Source organism: Panthera tigris, chromosome A2, assembly GCF_018350195.1.
Source record: "Panthera tigris isolate Pti1 chromosome A2, P.tigris_Pti1_mat1.1, whole genome shotgun sequence".
Lineage (NCBI taxonomy): Eukaryota > Metazoa > Chordata > Mammalia > Carnivora > Felidae > Panthera > Panthera tigris.
This window is the reverse complement of record NC_056661.1, coordinates 148,850,709-148,871,103: the sequence shown is the minus strand read 5'-3', so window position 1 is coordinate 148,871,103 and position 20,395 is coordinate 148,850,709. Positions and strand designations below refer to the sequence as shown.

At 42.1% G+C, this 20,395-nt stretch overlaps 1 protein-coding gene across 3 annotated transcripts in view; it reads right to left on the bottom strand.

Moving 5' to 3' along the window:
- Window positions 1–20,395, bottom strand: part of BPGM (bisphosphoglycerate mutase) — a 31,921-nt gene that overhangs the window by 7,265 nt on the left and 4,261 nt on the right. For 2 of the 3 annotated variants that reach the window (XR_006212849.1, XM_007076272.3), the window contains exon 2: window positions 10,484–11,139. Coding sequence is in view for 2 of the 3 variants with exons in the window: in XM_007076272.3 (XP_007076334.1) it covers window positions 10,484–11,084 (601 nt within the window). In the remaining variant the exon portion in view is untranslated. Of the gene's footprint in view, window positions 1–10,483; window positions 11,140–11,722; window positions 11,825–20,395 lie in introns of all 3 variants that reach the window. The other variant, XM_042972873.1, reaches the window with a different exon arrangement.

The window sequence follows — 20,395 nt, the reverse complement described above, 5'->3', positions numbered from 1 at the left end:
CATCCCACTTTTGTGTGGGACCAAATCAAAGAGCCAACTAAACAAAGGCCACGAGAACTATCATATTTCACATACAAAGGAAGGAGAGCTCAACAAAAATAGAGACATTTCCAATAAACACCAAGTTGACATTCCACTTTAATGACTACTCAAATCATTCACACAGCAGACTAATTACTTACAAATATTTAAAATGCTTAGACTGGTTAATAATCAGTCAATGAGACTTAACAGACTGAAATTTTAAAATAGCAAATTAGGAAAAACCACAGTGAAGCTATTACTCATTACTCGATTTTGGCATAAGCCATTCTTCATCCTGAGAAAGTTAAGCCAGCAGAACTCCTAAGGCTAGAATAATGCATCTGCACCGAATTAAGCCAAACTGAATCAATACTGTATTATGCAATACTGTGTTATAAATTCACTAACTGGAACATCATATGAAAGTTAAAATGAGTGAACAAACAGCACATCCCCTGTCTGATAACTGGCTTTGATTTTTGTTATTGTTTTTTTGGCTCCAAGAACGTTTGAAGGGAAATATCAGAGTTCTCACCCTGCAACTGCCCTTCTCCGTCACCGCTCCCTCCACTGCCACCCCTCCTTCAGCCCCCAACCATTGTCTTTAATTCTTGAATCTTCACGTAGGAGCATCTAGGAGTTAACTGTGGTCAATCCACATGGTTGGGCTATTTCGAGTAAGAAATAATGAAAGTTTATGGTAAGTCAAAGGGGGTAACTCAATGCCAGTATGGGAAGAAATTCAAACAACTTCATTTTCTGCATATAGGAATAGCTCCAGAAAGTCAAATCTGCACCTATGAACCCTCTCCACCAAGTCATTATAGCAGGAACAGGAGCCACAGCCAGTTATTGAGATCACTGTACATTATTTTATTTATTTTTTAAATGTTTATTTATTTTTGAGAGAGAAACAGAATGGGAGCGGAGGAGGGGCAAAGAGGGAGACACAGAATCAGAAGCAGCCTCCAGGCCCTGAGCTGTCAGCACAGAGCCCGAGGCAGGGCTCGAACCCACGAACTGTGAGATCATGACCTGAAGCTGAAGTTGGACGCTTAACCTACTGAGCCACCCAGGTGCCCCGAGATCACTGTACATTATTAAGTATATTAATACTTATGTTAATATGTATATACATTAATTAAGTATATTAAGATGCACTTACAGCATTCACACTTGGCCTTCTATTAGAGGTGGCTGTGCAAATGCTCGCTTCGCCAACCAGGATTATAAACGACTTGAGAAGAGGGACCATGTCTCATCCATCCCTGTGTCACACATGCTCTCAGACCAGTGCCTTACCCCCTGCGACAACTCAGTAATATTTGTTCAACTGTAAAGAACCTTCTATTATATGCATTGGCTGCCAGGATCCAGAAACTGTTTAGCTGTATGATCCACTTTTACAACTGTATATATTGTATGAATCTACTTCTTATATACAAACACAAGCGATAAGGAACAGAACATTAGCTACAAACTCTAACCTATAAAGTCCATACATGAAAGCACTCTGAAGACTTTTCAAGAGTTCCAGTATCGGCCGAATTTCAGAAAGAGATCAAAATGGGGACATAGCTCCTCAAAAGCCAGGATTTTGCATGTCCAATTCTAGGAGCTATATCCTGTGCCAAGAACAGCACCTGATTTGACAGGCCCTCAGCACACAGCTGAAATGAATAAACCTGAACTCTCTGGGCTTTCCAATTAAATCTATTCTTTTACTCTTGAAACCTTGATTAAAGACTGTGTTTCCTTTATAACCTTACCAAAGAGAGAGAGAGAGAGAGAGAGAGAGAGAGAGAGAGAGAGAGAGAAGGCACTTAGGCTTGAATACAAGGTATTTAGTGCTAATAAACAATTCAAATTAAATTTGTCTATATATTTTCTTTGATTTCCTCCAAAGGTTTGCTCATCTCGGGCAACAGGAGAAAAGACAGCCAGGGAGACAGATTTGTCACAGGATGAAAACAAACCCCAAATCTATAGTGTATACTTTTGGAAACTAGGAAAAGAGGAAAACCACTTCGACCAATTCGTTTGGCCGTGAGGTGCACCCACGCCCCACTTACCTTTCCCAGTCAAGAAGGTCACAATTCAAACCCTGCTGATGGGCGGTCTGTGGTGAGAGGCCTGTATTCTGTTGCAAAAATGAGAGCTGACACAAGATGTTCTCAATTTCATAGATGATCTATCTATCTTTAATTAGAAATCTTTAAAGTTTGGATGCTACTATTTACAACTTATGCTGGGGAGCAAGTGCAAAGGGGTTATTTGAATATTGCAACACGATGATAGGATAACAGCCTCTAATTTGGAATAAGGCAAAGAGAAGAATCCACATTGAATTTTAAAGTTAAGATAGCCTGCAACTTTTAAAAGTAGAAGTTTTCCTACATCAATTAAACTTTGAATAAGAGAAAGCCTGACCATACCACCAGACAAGCATTTGCTTTACAGGAGAGAGGTCTGAATTTGCAGCTTCCGAAAATATCACGCTAAAATGCCAAAGGTGAAGCACTCGTCAGCCCCACCGCCACAGCTGGCCCGGGCTGACCTGCCCTCCCCGGCTCTCTAATTTTGCCTCAAGGCTTCCTTGCCTTGCTATGTGTGCAGCTGCACCCAATTCTTCAGGGACCAAGCCTGTCGTTCATGAGTCTCCTGCATGCCACTCTGATTCCAAACTTGAAACTGCCTAGTCCTGTGCTTGAACCCAGACTAAACAATCCACTTCCGCTGGCAAGACGCAGACTACATCCAACGCTTCAGTTCAGTCCCTGGATTTTCCTTCAGTGTGGGCCAGCAGCAAACAAACAGGAAGTGACTATGCCAACCACAGAGAAAGAAACAAACGCCTGTCTGGAGCGCTACAGGACAAGATGCTTTTAGATACTAAGCCTGTGTTAGGAGCTTTCGCAGTGGTGCTCTGTGACAAGTGTGTCTGAACCAGTCAGCGCAGGGCCCTGCTTTTGCCTGGACTTATTAGCACAGCACAGGCAATCCTCTACGCTGCTAGAAACAGGTAAAGCAGTTCCTTAGGTAGGAATTTTCTTACTATATAGTATCTCATAGGTCTGTCTGCAGTCCTTCTTCTGAAAGTGTCAAGGACTACTTCCCAGTTAAAAGTAATGCAATCTCCCAATTACCTACAATTTAAAAGCAGAGATGTTAAATAAGTAATCGACACGGCAGAGGCTGTCCTGATCAGGCAAGAAGCGTATCCTAGGCCCTGACATGGGTTCCTGTGTTTGCGATTCTTGTACAAGAGTGCTGCCTAGTTCCGAATCAGTCACACTTGCCTTGCTGTTCTTTTCATGCTCTTGCATTGACCTACTCCTTGCCTAGGTGGTTGTGAGAAGAAAAAAAGGACAGATAGAAGACCCAAGGAAGACTAGAGAATTCAGTGTCAAGTGAGCAGAAATAGTTCTGGGGCAGAAAAACCTTTCCTAGACAAGCTCACAACCTCGAAGGACAAAGCTTCTTGGTCCAACAGCTTCTAGATAACTCACGAAGACCGGCTGTACCAGCGATTCCCTGTGATGTCCATGGTTTGGGCGCTGCGGAAAGTCAGCACTACTTGGTCCCAGTCTCGAGAGAGCATACCGGGGCCCTCCGGGTTAGTTTTCAAAGGCACAATTAGGCGTATGTAGCAACCTTCATTTAATTAATTCTACTAGTTGACAAACTAATCGAGTCTTTATCTTAGGCAACAAAAGCCATGGTCCCCATTAGGGAAATGGTCATTTCACTGGATAAAAGCTAGACTTTTTACACCGAAGTATAATTCACATGCAGTAAAATTTACCGGTTTTAGTGTACAGAATAGCTCTATGAACCCCCCAAAATTTCCTTATACCCCCCTGCATCCTACCTTTTCTTCCACTGATCTGTTTTCTGACCCGATAGGGTTGCCTTTTCCTGACAGGCATATAAATGGGAGTCATACAGTGCATAGTTTGCTCGTTTTTTGCTAAAAAAACAAAAAACAAAAAAATCCAAAACTCAAACAAACAAAACAAAACTCAAAGTTCTTTTCTCACTGTTCTGGGGATATCAAAGTCTGAGGTCACTTTCCTTGGCTTGTACATGGTTGTCATCTCCCTGTACCTTCACATGGTCTTCTCTCTGCGTGTGTCTGTGTCCTGATCTCTTATGAGGACGCCAATCACGTTGGATTAGGGCCACCCTAATGGCCCAATTTTACTTGAATTACTTCTTTAAAGACTCTCTAAATACGGTCACATTCTGAACTACTGAAGGCTAAGACTTCAACAGGAATCTATAATACTCAGCTTTTCGAGCCCAGGTCTTTCACTTAGCATAATGCCGTTGAGGTTCAGCCACGATGTTGAGGGTATCAGTAGTTTATTCCTTTTCATTCGAGCAGTTTCTTTAAGCAAAACAGCTGAGTGATCAATGATTGGTCAAATGAAATAAAAAGTATGACCCACATACACTAAACAGCAGTGTAAAACACGGGGCTGAACCTCAGTTTTCCAGTGAGTTCACAGCCTGGCTCTAGTTCCTATATTAAACAGGATAGGTATGTAAATGCCTAGAGCTGCACTTAGCATGCGCTCAAAAAAAAAAAAAAAAAAAAAAAAAAAAAAAGGTCACCTTGTACATCTGTACTAGGGAACACCATTCACAAACCACAATATTAGGGTAACAGCAATAATAATTTGAGACTCAGTTAGCTGCATCAAATTAACTTTTAATGGTTAACCTGCCAAGGATACTCTTGACTCAGCTTCTTAAAACATAGTATTCCAAACAAAAAATAGATCAAGGGAAGGGCTACTTTTCAGAAAACATTTAAAACAAAAAAGCCCAGGTGGTAATCATGTGTGGAGACTCAGTGAACTGGGTTTGGGTGGAGTTCACGACTCCAACTAATTATCATGATCATGGCTAAGTCATCTGAGGTCTGTCTGGCTTTCATTTTCCCTCAACAGCACCTGTCTTTTTCACAAATGGAAGAAGTGTCAGTCAGGACTGGACTGCCTATAGGATAAAGTCATAGCACCAAATAGTTGACAAACAAAATAACGTCTTAAGAACCAACACTCTCCATTGTTGAGATGTATACAAGGTAGAGTAGATATGTAACACTAGTATACTTTTAAGTAGAGAGATCATAAGGCACTTGGAGATTTCAGGGTAGACTAATATTCTAATTAGTTTTTTTTACCGGGTCATCATCCTTCCTACCCCAAAGTTATAGTCTTTAAACAATAAAGTATTTTTGTGATATGAGAGTATGCTGTCGTTGATTCTATCAGCTACCATACTCCTCCCCAGCAGAAGGTAACATGCTTTAAGTTTGTCAGGCAGTTTAAGGATAATACAGGGAAAAATTGCCCAGTTCCTTGAAAGATCCTGTTAATAGGAGAGAATTTTATATAAACATATCTAGAAAGCATGACTAGGAATCAGATGAACCTACAACCACAAACATTTTTACTTTTGTTTAGCAACTTTTGTGTTTACAGGAAATATGGAATCTGGTCACACCTATTTCAGGGATTCATTCTTAATACTAGTAAAGGCTAACACCTTTATGGTAAGGTGACCACATAATTTATCATTCAAGCAGGGCACTTATGAAAGTGAAAGGAGATGCTATTAATAATTGCACTGGAACTACAGGTATTAACCAGAAAATGGGGGTGATACAGTCACATAACTTTACAGTAAGAATAAACTGGCAATTAAAATGGTAAATTTTATGATATTTTTTAACACAATGAACATACACACACACAAATAAATTGGCCAGTGGTCCTTCTTATATGATAAATACCTGTATTTCCCCCTAAAGTAAGTAAGATTCACTTAATTTCTGGAATCTTAAAAAGTTAGCATCCAGGGGCCCCTGGGTGGCTCAGTCGGTTAAGCATCTGACTTCGGCTCAGGTCATGATCTTGCGGTCCATGAGTTCGAGCCCCACATCGGGCTCTGTGCTGACAGCTCAGGGCCTGGAGCGTGCTTTGGATTCTGTGTCTCCCTCTCTCTCTCCCCCTCCTCCACTCACACTCTGTCTCTGTCTCTCAAAAATGAATAAATCTCAAAAAAAAATTGTTTTTTAAGTTAGCCTCCAAATTCAAAGGAATATTTTCTTTTAGGCTGAGAATTTATCAAATACCACATAAAGCCCTATAACTTGAGTTCCTGAAAGGCAGATGTGTGAGATAAGACTAATGTTGGTATTCCTGTTCTGGTAAACATATACATCCAGAACAAATTTTTAAAAAGCTAAAATCTCATTAACAGAAATTATGTGGAAGAAATAACATACACTGTTTCTTCGGATCTTGGCAAAGTCATTTATGCTTAATTCTTAGAGCTGTGACAGCAAATACATGGATCTTATTTTTCAATATATAGTAAGAGAAATCTATTAGTGGAGATTGGTATTTAGGGAACTCCTAAAATAAGACATGAGAACTAATTTATGGAGTGATTCTAAAATCTAAAGTAATTTCTTCCATGTTAGGCGTGGAGGTCATTCTAAAGGGAGGCACAGCGACACCAAAGAGCTCCATGAGTCTTAACAAGGGCACCACCAGGGGGTACCATAGGCCAAAAGGAACCAAGTTGTTCTGCCCGGGGTGGGTGAGCCAAGCTTACATACCAGCCTTCTGTCTTCCTATGGACAGATCCCAATCTTCACATCCACTGCTTTTGTTTCCCCACTCTATGGCTTGTGCCTCATGGCATATTCTGGATTTTCTGCCATTTTTTCCCCCTGAATGTCTGCCATCTGCCATGGTCACCAACCCTCCCATTTCCACTTCCTGTCTCCCTCATTGCCACCTCCCCTGTCCTCTGCTGCAGACACCAGCCAACTTTATGCCTTTTCTACTTTCTTCTCAATCTCATACCATTTGCCTCTTCCAGCATGAAAACTGCTGTTTTAAATCAATTATCTTCCAAATAACAACATTTTGTATAAGGCCTATAGATAGGGAGAGGGATAGGAATTATAATTTAAGGTTGCTTCAGTTGTGTTAAGCTCTGAAAAGTCATTTAGCACTATACATCCAACTTAAAAAAAAAAAAAAAAGACCTCCAGAAGAAAGCTTAAATAAAGCCTGAGGACTAATGCCTACTAATTTCTCAGCAACCCCTATAAATCCATTTCTGCTCTAGTGACCAAAGCTGTAGTTCATTTTATTTTTCCTTATTCTTTACTCCACATCCATACATGTCTACTTTGACACTGCTTCCCATATTTGCCCTCCAATATTTTTCTCTAGGCCAATGCCACATCCTTTAATCTTTCAATCCCATTGATTAAACTATTTTTGCAGCTTTAACTTGGTAATTCACATACAATTTATCCATTTATCCCACAGCTTTTAGTATATTCAGACTCGTGCGACCATCATCACAATCAACTTTAGCACGTTTCACCACCCCAACAAGAAACTCTGTACCTAATGGCAGTCGCTGTTCATTCCACACCCCTCCACCTCTACCCCAGGCCCAGGAAACACATAATCTATTTTCTGTCTGTAAAGATGTGGCCATTCTGGACATTTCATTTAAGTAGAATTGCACAATAAATATTCCTTTGTGACTCCCTTCTTTCAGGTAATGATGATTTTAAAGTTCATCCACACTGTAGCACATAAGAGTATTTCATTCTTTTTCATTGCTGAATCATATTATATTGTATGGATACCAAATTTAATGTATCTAGTCACTAGGTGACACGCATTTGGGATGCCTCCCTGTGTTTTGGCTCTTATGAATACTACTACTATGAAGGTTTGTGTACATGTTTTCATTTGGACATAGGTTTTCATCTCTCTTAAGTATTGCTATGAGTTGAACTATTATGCCTCCAAAAAAGATACGTTGAAGTCCTAACCTCAGAATGTGACCTTATTTGGAAACAGGGTCTTTATAGAGGTAATCAAGTTAAAATGATATCTTTCATCCTACTCTAATACTATGTGTATTCTTACGAAAAGGGGAAATTTGGACAAGAAACAGAGACACACAGGGAAAACACCTAGTGAAGACAGGTCTGCACGGATGCACCTACAAACCAGGGAATGCCAAAGATTGCCAACAAGCCCAAGAAGCTAGAAGACGCAAGAAAGGATAGAGAGAATATGACCCCGGCAACACTTTAATTTAGGACTTGCAGCCCCGGGAACTGTGAGGAAAATTAGTATCTGTTGTTTTAAGCCTTGCAGTTATTGGTACTTCGTTACAGTAGCGCTAGGAAATGAATACAGGCAAATACCTAGCAATAGAATTGGTGGGATCGTATGGTAACCGCAGGTCTAATCTATAGAGAAGCTGACGGATTGTTTTCCACAGCAGCTATACCAAATGATTGTTTTTCGGTAAATTATTAATGGTTTCAAAACCTCCCTCAAATACAGAAAGTAAGCTTTCTATGGGTAACCTTGCCGCCCACAGGTAATTCTCCCTCTACTCTGACCAGGCTGACAGTCTTCTTCACCATTGGCTAAACCTTCCTATTCCCTTCAAAAAAGAACAGTAACAAACAGGGAAATCCTCGATGCACTAATAGAAGGGAGTATCTAGAATGGGCTGTGGCTGGGGATGCAGAATAATCTTAAAGACATCTAAACCTAAAGACAGTTGAAGAATAAATGGTATTAAATAGCAAGAAATCATTTTTAAAGGGAGGGTTTCCTAGTTAAGACAGGGGAGAAAAGAGGTTCCTGAAGCAGATGATGGCATCTTCTTTAGGGAAGGGAGCTTGGCCACAGAGAGATCGAAGTCTCGTCTCTGGAACAAGGGAATTGGAGTGGTGGAACAGAATACACCTTTGGGCAGAAACTTTGAAATTCTGAATTTCAGTTTGTTGTTGTCCTAAGAGAAGGCTCAACTCTTCTTCAAACAATAAAGTACTGTAGTCCAACAATGATGAAGTTATTTATCACTTAATCAAATACCTGACTATTCTGAAAGAAAAAGAATAGAAGCCTTTATGTAGTTGAGTAAATAAGATATATACACAAACAGGGTGAGCGCCATGTCTAGCCAATAACATTTTTAATAGCCAATAAAGTCTGTAGAGTTTAGATCTCTGCACAACTAATGGATGCAAGTATTCGAGTAATGATTTGGCTTTTGGCCATGTTATAAAAATCAGGGGCAAAAGCACATGCTAAAAAGTTTACAATAAAATCTCATAAAGATCACTTTGTTTGGCTACCAATAACCTATTTTCACTTATTTCACATACAGTGTCAACCTCTTCATTTTTCACAGCCTCATGGAGAAAAGTAAAGCAGAATGGGCAAGGAATGTTAGAGAAATGCATTCTAATATCAGGGGCTAACTACTGCTGGTGCTGTCAGGACAAAGGACGAGGGAGCAGATCACTCAAAAAGCACAAATGGGTGGGTGATGGGTATTGAGGAGGGCACCTTTTGGGATGAGCACTGGGTGTTGTATGGAAACCAATTTGACAATAAATTTCATATATTGAAAAAAAAAAAAAAAGCACAAATGCCTGGGATTGCTTAGTGAAGGGAGAAAGGGGAAGGAAGAACCCCCTGTAAGTGTCACAGTGCAAACACTGATGCCCCAAAGTGGTGAGCCCGAGTCCTCAGGGGTTCCTAGTTTACATCAGTTAAGAGGAAGATAACAATATTGTACATTTCAGAATATGTTTAGAACACAACATGAAGTAGTTAAAATAAAATTGAGCCGACTGATGATCTCCAACAGGCAATCCTTTTATTTACCTTCCCCTAACTTTCTCCCAATCAATGAATAGGCCTGGTCTGGAAAGAAAGAGCTGGAACAAAGGAATTGTTCAAGAAACACAGATCTGCAACGCAGGAATAATTGTTTAGAGTTGGAAGAGCATGGGCAAAACTGAAGTCTAGGTAATTTTGTTTATCTGGAACGACTCAAATAAATAAATTGACTTTGCATACCATCTCTATAGAAATTAATTCCCTCCCTAGCCTGCTTTTACCTTGCTACAGCAAAAACCTTATTATCCTTTAGATCAATAGTTCTCAAAGTGGAAAACCGCCAAGCAGCAGTAACCGCATCACCTGAAAACACCTTAGAAGTGCAAATTCTCCAACCATACCCCCAGGCCTACAAATTCAGAAACTTCAAGGATGGGGCCAGCAATCTGGAGTAGACCAAAGTCTCCCTCCAGGGAAATCTGATGCTTGCTAAAGTTTTAGAATCATTGCTTTATATAGTATGAATGTGAAAGGCACAGGGTTTTTGATTTAATAGAACAAAATGATTCTTAAAAGACTGAAATGAGTATGGAAACGAATTTGACAATAAATTTCATGTAGTTAAAAAAAAAGACTGAAATGACAAAAGGGAATAGGGCAAGAAAGTCCATTATGTAAATTGTGCTCAGAAACCCTGTCCTTTCTAGATTAAGGTCCAAGCATAACATTTAGCAACCTCTAATAAGTAAGTAGCATAAAGAGGGTACCTTCCAGATGTTTCAGGAGAGCCCTACTGCTATTTCCATGAGCAGATATCAGAATGGTTTTGCCACTTAAGACTTCAGGAGCAATCCTTTCATTCCAAAAGGGTAGGAGTCTCTCCAGAACATCCTTTAAGCTTTCAGATCGTGGCAGCTGATCGACAGGTACATCGCACACTTTATACCTCCGGTCACTGTAGATTTCATGGTAGTAAGGGTGAGATTCGTCAATGGGTGGTGGGGTCACATTGTAACTTCTCCTCCAGAGCCTCACTTGTTCTTCACCGTGATTCAAAGCCATCTGCTCCCTGTTGAGACCGATCAAAGCTCCATAGTGACGTTCGTTTAGACGCCACGAGCTTTCCACCGGAACCCATTCCTGCCCCAGCTCTTCCAGGATCAGCCAGGCTGTGTGGATGGACCGATTAAGGATGGACGTGAATACGAGATCAAACTCAAAGTTTAGTGCTTTGAGTTGCTTCCCACAGTTCCGAGCTTCCTCCATTCCTTCACTGTTAAGTTTCTGATCCACCCAGCTACAAAACCGATTCTCTTTATTCCAAGCGCCCTCTCCATGTCTTAACATAATCAGTTTGTACTTGGACATACTGATGGCTGAGCTCGCCTAGCACTTTCAAATGGGTTCAATGACAGCAAGACATCTAGAAAGAGAAGAAACAAAAAGTATGTTATGGTCTTCATTCAACCGACTACCTGAATGGAAGCACAACTTTACAACATATACACTACGGCACATTCTACAGATGATTAATTACAGGGAGCCTAATCGATTTGAATTTTCTGACAGCTAGACAATATCTTAATTATATGATGTAAAATGACAGGACATGTCATTCTAATGGCATGCTGCGTTTCCACCAGATAAAAAGGCAGTCTGTGCTTACAGAAGAGAGGATTTACTAGAATGAGTTATAGATGTCTGAAAGTATGACTAGTAGCTGGGAACTCCCAGCTCCTAGCAGCTGACTCCAGGTTGAAGGCATCCTTCTCACTTTGTTTTTCCCCTGGTGGAAAAAGAAATATTTACCAGTGTCACCTTATTATAGAAGTTAAACATGTTAATTCAATGAACCACTGCATCTGCTTGGTATGTAAATCACTAATGGGTGGCAACTCGCTCTTCAATGCCACAGGCGACACTACATATAAGAAAATCTACCGTCCAACATTCAAACAACACCAAAAGTGATTTAAAACAACATTAACACCGAATACGGTACTCACCTAAATAATCTCTCACCTGCCCCCAAACAACGCTCGCTCGGCAGGCATAAATCCTGATGCAAAAAAGCTATCAAATGCAAGCAGCTGTAGAAGAGATGCTGCCTGTAGAAAGAGATTAGCAGGAGCAGGTCTGAAGAAGTGACAGGAAGCACGCTGATAAGGAGGCCCCGCCCCCTCCTGCCCAAATCTTAGGCTGCCCTACACACACCAGCCGCATCTCAGCGGGAGAAGAATCTGGTGAAGTGGGACAGACAACCTTACAGTGTTTCTGAATTCCCTAAGTTAGGCTGCTGGCCCGAAGGTCTGCTGGGCCCACTCCGTCCCCTGGAGAATCTGCTGTTCCGGCTGCATCAGCCTGCCCTCACCCTCCTTGCAGTGGACATATGTATACCGACAAACACTGCCCGCCTTGCAGGCCCAGGCTCTCCGCTTCCACCCCAGGGTTTTCCACACTGGGGACTAAAAATGATAGGAACATCGGGGCCTGGTCTCCTGCCGTTCTTGCAACTTCCATGAAATGGGAGATTTTCTGGCCCACTTGATCCGTGATTCACCCACAGTTACATAACAGTCAGTGACAAAGTTAACTGGAATCTAGGTATCTAGTTTCTTCCTTTCTTTAGTAATTTCCAGAGATTCTGAAGGGGAAAAAAACCCTTTAAAACAAGGCTTCATCTCACTGCAGGAGAAGGTAAGCTGATGGGGCCCTGAGGGAAGAAGCAGATTGAGGTAATCTGCACGTAGCTGAAAGACCAGGGTCGTCAGGTTTATGACATCCCTTTCTGGTCAAGCATCAGGTTTGAAGCTTTAGTGCATGTGAAACAGGAAGCATCTGGAAGAGACTGGGCTCGGGCGAAGGTACATCAGACAGCTGAGAATTTCTGGAGGAAGAGGGATGATTCTACCCTCAGCCCAGAGGGGCATGAGGTTGGCGGAAGAACAGAGAATGGGATGACACACATCTGGGCAGTGTTTTGCTGTGTGTTCACTGGTGCCCAGAAGCAGAATAATCACGAAGCTAATGAGCTCAAATTTCAGGATCCTTCACTTGAACAAACCCCGTCTAAGGCACGGGGAGAGACCAAATAATGAATGTGTGGGCGTGTGTGTATGTGTGTGTGTTTAATTTGCAAAAGAAAGACATTTTTATATTGTTTCTTCAAAGAGCCCAATTCACCAAGTACTAGAAACTTCTGTCAGATCAAAAACTAGACCCACCCTCCTGTAACATTTATTGTTTTGTTTTTTGATGCTGGTAGAGAAGGGAATGGAGAAAAGAGAGGCTATCAAGCGTTCCTCCACCCCAACCCTCACTTTGTCGCGTCAAGCAAGAGGCCTCCTTATGCTAATAAAGCTGTTTTCCCTTTAAATGAATAAGGGTATGATGGGGTGCCTGGGAGGCTCAATCAGTTGAGCCTCTGACTCTTGATTTCGGCTCAGGTCACGATCCCAGGGTCACAGGATTGAGCCCTGCATCAAGCCCCACATTGGGCTCTGTGCTGAGTGTGGAGCCTGCTTAAGATTCTCTCTCCTTCCCTCTCTCTCTCTCCCCCTCTGCTCCTCTCCCCTGTTCATGCTCTCTCTCTCCCTCTGCCCTTCTCTCCTGCTCATACTCTCTCTCTCTCTCTCCCTCTAAAATATATATTTTAAAAAAGGGTAGGATGGACAAATTCTGTAGGCAAAAGCACTTCTCCACTGCCTTTGATTATGAACTATACCAAGAGAACAAAAAATATATACGGCAATAACATCATGAACATTCAGGCACTTACCACCAAGCTTGCAGTATTTTAATCTGCTGTATTTGCTTACTCTGTTTAAGAAATAAAACAATTTCTCTGTTCCCCCCACCCCCAATATATATATATAGAGAGAGAGAGAGAGAGAGAGAGAGAGAGCGCGCGCGCGCGAGAGAGAGAGAGCAGAGAAACAGTACCACAGCCACAAAGACTACACCCCTCCCTCCCTCTGGTGTACAGGGGTGAACATAGGACAAAGTACAGATTAGTGCCTCTATCTTGGGTAAATAAAGTCACTTCCTTCTTTCCTCCTTGCTGCTATCAACTGACTTCCCATTTAATTAACTACTGAATATTTACAGGGGAGCTGCTGAGGTTTAAAGTTTAAGATTTTAATCATCATGGGAGCTGGTATACCAAGTGTTTACCAACAAACACACAAGCACACACACTGAGCCACAGGCATGATGGGAACCATGGAAAACTGTAGAGAGCATATGTGCTTCTCTGATGGACGTGGCTCTTGTGCAGATGGACAGAGCTTTTGTATAACTTGGTCTCACTGAATTAAGGGTCCCATTCTTACAACCTTTCTGCAGAATACACAGAAGAAGGGACTCCTCAAAGCAAACACTGGAGAGACTGCGATACTTCGAGTCAGACCAGAGAGAACCTAGGGACTCAGTTTTGTCCTTAGGGTAAATAAATGTCTTCTTTAAAAAACATAAAAATGGTCATTTCAGGGGGTGCCTGGGTGGCTCAGTCAGTGAAGTGTCTGACTTCGGCTCAGGTCATGATCTCACGGCTCATGAGTTCAAGCCCCACGTCAGGCTCTGTGCTGACAGCTCGGAGCCTGGAGCCTGTTTCGGATTCTGTGTCTCCCCCCCCCCTCTCTCCTCCTCCCCTTATAGCACTCTGTCTGTCTGTCTGTCTCTCTCTCAAAAATAAATAAACATTAAAAAATTTTTTTTAAATGGTCATTTCAGCTCCTAAAAGTTCATATAAAAATAAAAGGAGTAGCTACTACTTGGCTGCTCCATGTCTCTGCGGGGTTCCTGGATCTTCCAATTTTCAAAAACACCAGAAATGCACATTAAAAACAACTGTAGTGAGAAAGGGGGGGGGGGGTTGTGAGCAGGGGAGGGACAGAGGGGGAGAGGGGGAGAGGGAGAGAGAGAGGGGCGGCGGGGGAAGAATCTTAAGCAGGCTCCACACTCAGCGCAGAGCCTGACACGGAGTTCAATCCCACAACCCTGGGATCATGACCTGAGCCAAAATCAAGAGTCGAACACCCAACCAACTGAGCCACCCAGGTGCCCCAGAAATGCACAGTTTTATGTGAAATCTGATATTAATACTGGTGACTAATTTAAATACATTTTAAAAACATGAACTAAATGAAATGTGTCTGGAGGCCAGTTTGAGTCTGCTAACATATGTACCATGACTTACAGGGAAATCTCCAGGCCACAGATGAATGAAGAGGCCACCATACCCCAGGAGAGGGTCAGTCCCCCAGCCTCCAGGCTCCAATCCCAGCTTTCCTCTGCTTTGTCCAACACCCTCTAACCCCCACATGTGCTGGGCTCCTTGTCCCTGACCCTTCTTCACCAAAGCCTGGGCCAGTGCCCTGAAGAGCCTCAGCTCTGTAATCAAACTTCCACTCAACTTTGGACTCTTCCTGGAATGCTTCAGCCAGCTCTGAGCTTTAACCATGCTGAAAATGAACTGAAAGCAAAACTACCTCTTCCAGGTGTCTGCTTCTCCCTTGACTGGGGGGTGTTTGGGCCTAAAGTCCTGGGGCACGGGTAGGTGACAGGCAGGGTCCTGCTCCCTTTCAATCCGGACCAAATGCCTCCATGCCCACCATCTTTTGGGGAGGGGAGAAGCTTTGACTTTGAGAGTCTTGATATATTCAGATGTAGCTCTCTCGCCTTCATTTATTAACTGCAAACTTCCTGAAAAGTGAGCACCCTATTTAAAATCCTCAATCGCTTCCTGTTGGTCTTAGGATAAAGTCCAAAATCCTGAACATGACTTGCAAGGCTTTGGTTTTCTCTTATTTCCTTGAGCATGCCATGTTCTTTCTTGCTTCAGGACCCCTGCACACACTGTACCCTACCCAGAACCCTCGCCCTGCATCCCCTCCCCTCCACTGCCACTTTGGTCCCACCCAGCTTGAGGTAACCTCTAGTCAGCCTTTAGATCGGCTGTGTCAATCACAATATGCTGCAAGCCACATATATAATTTTAGATTTCTTAAAATTCATATTAAAAAGGGAAAAGAAATAAATGCAATTAATTTTAATAATATACCTTATTGAGGGGCACCCGAGTGGCTCAGTCGGTTGAGCGCCCAACTCTTGGTTTTGGCTTAGGTCATGATCTCACAGTTTTGTGGGTTCAAGCCCCTCATCAGGCTCTGTGCTGACAGTGCAGAGCCTGTTTGGGATTCTCTCTCCTCCTCTCTCTCTGCCCCTCCCCGACTCATGCTGTCTCTTCTTCCTTGAAATAAATAAACTCAAAAAAATAATATATTTTATTTAACCGTATAGAATCAAAATACTATTCCACCATACAATCTATATAAAAGTATTAATGGGGTATTTTACATTCTTTTTTTTCATAGTAGGTCTTTGAAACCTGATATGTATTTATACTTACAGCACGTCTCAATTTGGACCAGCCACATTTCCAAGGCTCAAGAGCCACCTGTGACCAGTGGCTACCAAACGGATCAGAACAGCTTTGGAGCTTAAAGGTTATTTCCTCTAGGCCAATCATTCTCAAACTCGAATGTACATGAGAATCACCAAGAGAAGTGGTTAAAACAGAGTGCTGGGCCTCACTTCCAAGGCCTGACTGACCACATCTGGGCGGGCCTGAGAATCTGGATTTCTAACAAGTTCCCACATGATGCTGACATCCTGCCAGTTTGAGGACCATGCTTTGAGAACCTCTGCTCTAGGCAGACTTCTCTACCCTTCCCTTTCACCCATTGGGAAGTGGACAGTCCTGCTTGGAAAACACTCGTGAAGCACCCTGCTCTACAACACTGCACACAGCTGTGATGGGTCACTTGTGACAGATTACTTGTCCAGCATCTGGGTGCCCTATTAGACTGTGAACTGTTATCACGGCAGGTGCTACTTGCCCTATCTCTGGAATCTAGCGTGACACTTGACATACGACACACACAAGGTACTCAGTAGGGAGCTGTGTTGACTGACTTGAAGTCAGTTTGACAGGGGTGATTACATTGTGCTTAACGAGCCTAAGGCCTGACCGTTTTAGCGGTAACTGCCAAAGTAAAAACCACTCAGTTGGCAGGCCCGAGGGGTTAGGAAGCCTTAATTCAAGAATCACAGTGTATTTAGTGGCAAAGCCAGAGCCGATAACAATCATCCATTACACTTCTGTGTCCTTGACAGTTTAATATATTCATGAATGGTCATAATCTCCAGAAAGAAGAGACTCCAACTGACCATATTATACCATCTGTTAAGTAACTGGAATTCAAATAAAAACTTGAAAAAAAAAACAAAACAACAAGCAACCAACCAACAAACAACTAAGTGGCAAACTGGAACGACAATCCACGCCTTCTGCCTCCAATGCCTGTGCTCCTTCTTCTCACCAGTAGAGACTTCAGGGTCTGGGTTTTTTGAGTATCTAGGCTCCACTTGGCTTCACTTCACAGGAGCATCTCCAGTCACAACTTGTCCGTCCAAACCCAGGCAGTCATTTCATAAAATGCATACAAACGAGGTGAGTATAAAGGAGGGCTCAGCTTATGACTGCTCGAGAAAAACCTCAAGGTACAAAGTCAAGTGGGCAATTTAGAGGGGTGCCATACTACGAATATATACTCCCCACTCTCAAATGAAAAATTATTATTTTTTAAATCGAGCTTTGTTTTTTGTGTTGTGTTTGGTAAAGCTAACCACTCTGGAGTTGGTTCTGAAGGTTCCTTATGTATCCCTTGGCAAGGGTTACCAGCACCTGAATTAAGCACCAATTTTAGTCAATGATTTACTTCATTCCAAAAAGGGCCACACAGGTCACTGAATTAGCATATCCCAGGGTTTCTTCCTTTTTATTTTTATTGGTTTTTTTTAACATTTATTTATTATTGAGAGACAGAGCGTGAGCAGGGGAGGACTAGAGACAGGGGGAGACACAGAATCTGAAGCAGGCCCCAGGCTCTGAGCTCTCAGCACAGAGCCCGACGCGGGGCTCGAACCCCCACAAACTGCAAGATCATGACCTGAGCCAAAGTCGGTCGCTTAACCAACTGAGCCACCCAGGCGTCCCTCTTCCTTTTTAAAGTATGGTAAAGCTGAAAGAAAAAAACTTACTAAACAAATAGATCTTTTATATGCTTCTGTGTCTCCCCTTCTCACCCCTTCCTATTCACTGTTTCCCTGCCTTCTGGCCAGTACTTATTTAGTTCTCGGACACCTAACCTGTGCCTTGACCACTCGACTGAACTGGTCTCTCAAAAAACTGCTAACTAGTCATTTCTTACTAAGTGAAACCATCTTCTCGCAGGACTCACACCACTTTGGTCCCTCTGAAACTGACTACTTCAATCAAGGGGGTACAATTATTCTAAGATTTCGGGGCTGCATTTCTCTCAGCTCTTCTATTGTTACATCCTTGTCTCAAGTCGCTGTATTTTCCTACCCACCATTAATAGTACCATGATGATGAAGACAGCATGTGGTATCACAGCAGCTAATATTCATAGAGGGCTCAGCATGTGATTTGGGACTATTTGAATCCTCAACCACCATTCTATGCAGAAGATTCTAGGACTACTCCCATTTTACAGATGCAGAAACTTAGGAGGAAAGGTCAACTTGCCCAAAGTGACACAGATTGTAAATGGCAGAGCTGGCAATCAGTCTCAGGCAGGCTGGACCCCAACGCCTATCTTTACGCCTAGAACCACTCTGCTACACTGCCACGTTGACACCCAAGGCTCTCCTCAGTCCTTGGAAACCCAACTTTTCTCACTACTTTAATCACATTAAAATGGATGACTTACAAATTGACAGCCCCAAATATTCATCAGTCTCCCCAGTCTGGTCAATTAATTCATTCTTTAAACATGTGTTGCAACCACCACCTGAGCATGACATTATGCTAGGACTATGAGGAGTACAGGATCCAACACAGATTATGTCTTCAAGGAACTGATGGGGAAAAAGGATGTGTGTGTGTGTGTGTATCACTAAGGCAGAAAGTCATCCACACCATGAGAAAGCCATTCATAAGGGAGATAAAAAAAGGAAAGATTATTTCTGAGTAAGGCTCATGGACATGGCACTATTGAACCTGGATTTGGAAAGATGTTCAAGACTCAGACTTATAAAACAAGGAAAAGGAACTCGAGCCTAAGGGAATAATGAGTAGAAGCAAGGGAACGGGTGCACATGGAGAATGGTGAGCCATTCAAACCGGATAGAGTATACATAGTGTGACCACATTTCCTGCTTTGCCTAGAACAGTCTTGCTTTAGGCCTGTTTCCCCCACGTAATCATTATAGGGCCCCTTTCACACTTGAGTGTCCCATTTGGAAGATTTTATGATCTCTATCCTAAGTATAGAGTCTAACAAGGAAGTAGGAGGAGATTAGCCTAGAAAGATAAGACTGAATAGTGGCCCCAGAAAGGTCTTGTGCAAAGAAGATAGGTTCTTCCATAAGTATTGGGACATCACTAAAATAAGTATGTGTATTTTAGGAGGATCAGGCAGCACTTACAAACACAGAATGAGATGGGAAAAACCACTGATAGGAAAACTTGAGAGGCTTTTGCAATGATTCTGGTAATGTAGATAATGGAGACCTGGACCAGGATAACGGCTGTTGAGATGCGATGAAGGAGATGAACGTGAAAGACAGTACAGCTTAGCTGAGGTGTTGGCAACTTTTTTTGTAAAAGGCCAAACAGTAAACATTTTAGGCTCTGTGGGCTACCTGGCTTCTGTTGCAGTTACTCAGCTCTGCCATTGTAGCTGATAGCAGCCATAGACAGTTCATAAATGAATAAATGAAGCTTTATTCCAATAAAATTTTATGTGTGGACACTGAAATTAGAATTTTATATAATTTTCATACATGTGAAATATTGTCATTGTTTGACTTATTTCAACCAGTAAATGAGGTAGAAACTATTCAGAGCTTGTGGGCTGTACAAAAACAGGGAGTAGACCAGAAGGCCTTAGTTTGCCAATCCCTGGCCTAGCTGGATATCATATTCAGATCTACTAATCATATCAGCATTTTGAACCTTTAAGCATCCTGTCATGGGATAATCTCAGAATTATTAAATCACCTGATTTTATTCTTGGCCAGAACTGCAAGTACCTTGAGGAATGAAATCCCATTCATAATTGTTTTTATTCCTCACAGAAGACAATACTGAACTCATTTAAATCAGTCTGAGGAGCTTACTTTTGCTTAATTCACGTAATTCATAATGGGTCCAAGGTAAAGTTAGAGAGAAGACGTATTCATGGTATTAAGCAACTTCAAAAATAGGTCATTTTGACATGCTTTACTTTTCTTAGACTATCGTCTTCATAAATTGCCACAGTGTCTCACACTTCAGGTGAATGTACACTTGCTCGGGAATACAAGCTTAGCAATTGGCCCAGCAGTAAATCGACAGGTGATTCAAAGGAAACACGCTATGCAGGTGACATCTTTTCAAAGACTTTTCACTACGTGTAGGCATAGAAATTCCACCTAAATCGCTTGTAGAGCCAAAAAAATATTCTTTCCATAAATGCCACCATAAAATTGAAGTTATGTTATTTATTTTCAAATGTTTATTTTTTTTAAGGGAGAAACAGAGAGAGACAGAGAGACAGAGAGAGGGGGAGACACAGGATCTGAAGCAGGCTCCAGGCTCTGAGCTGCCAGCA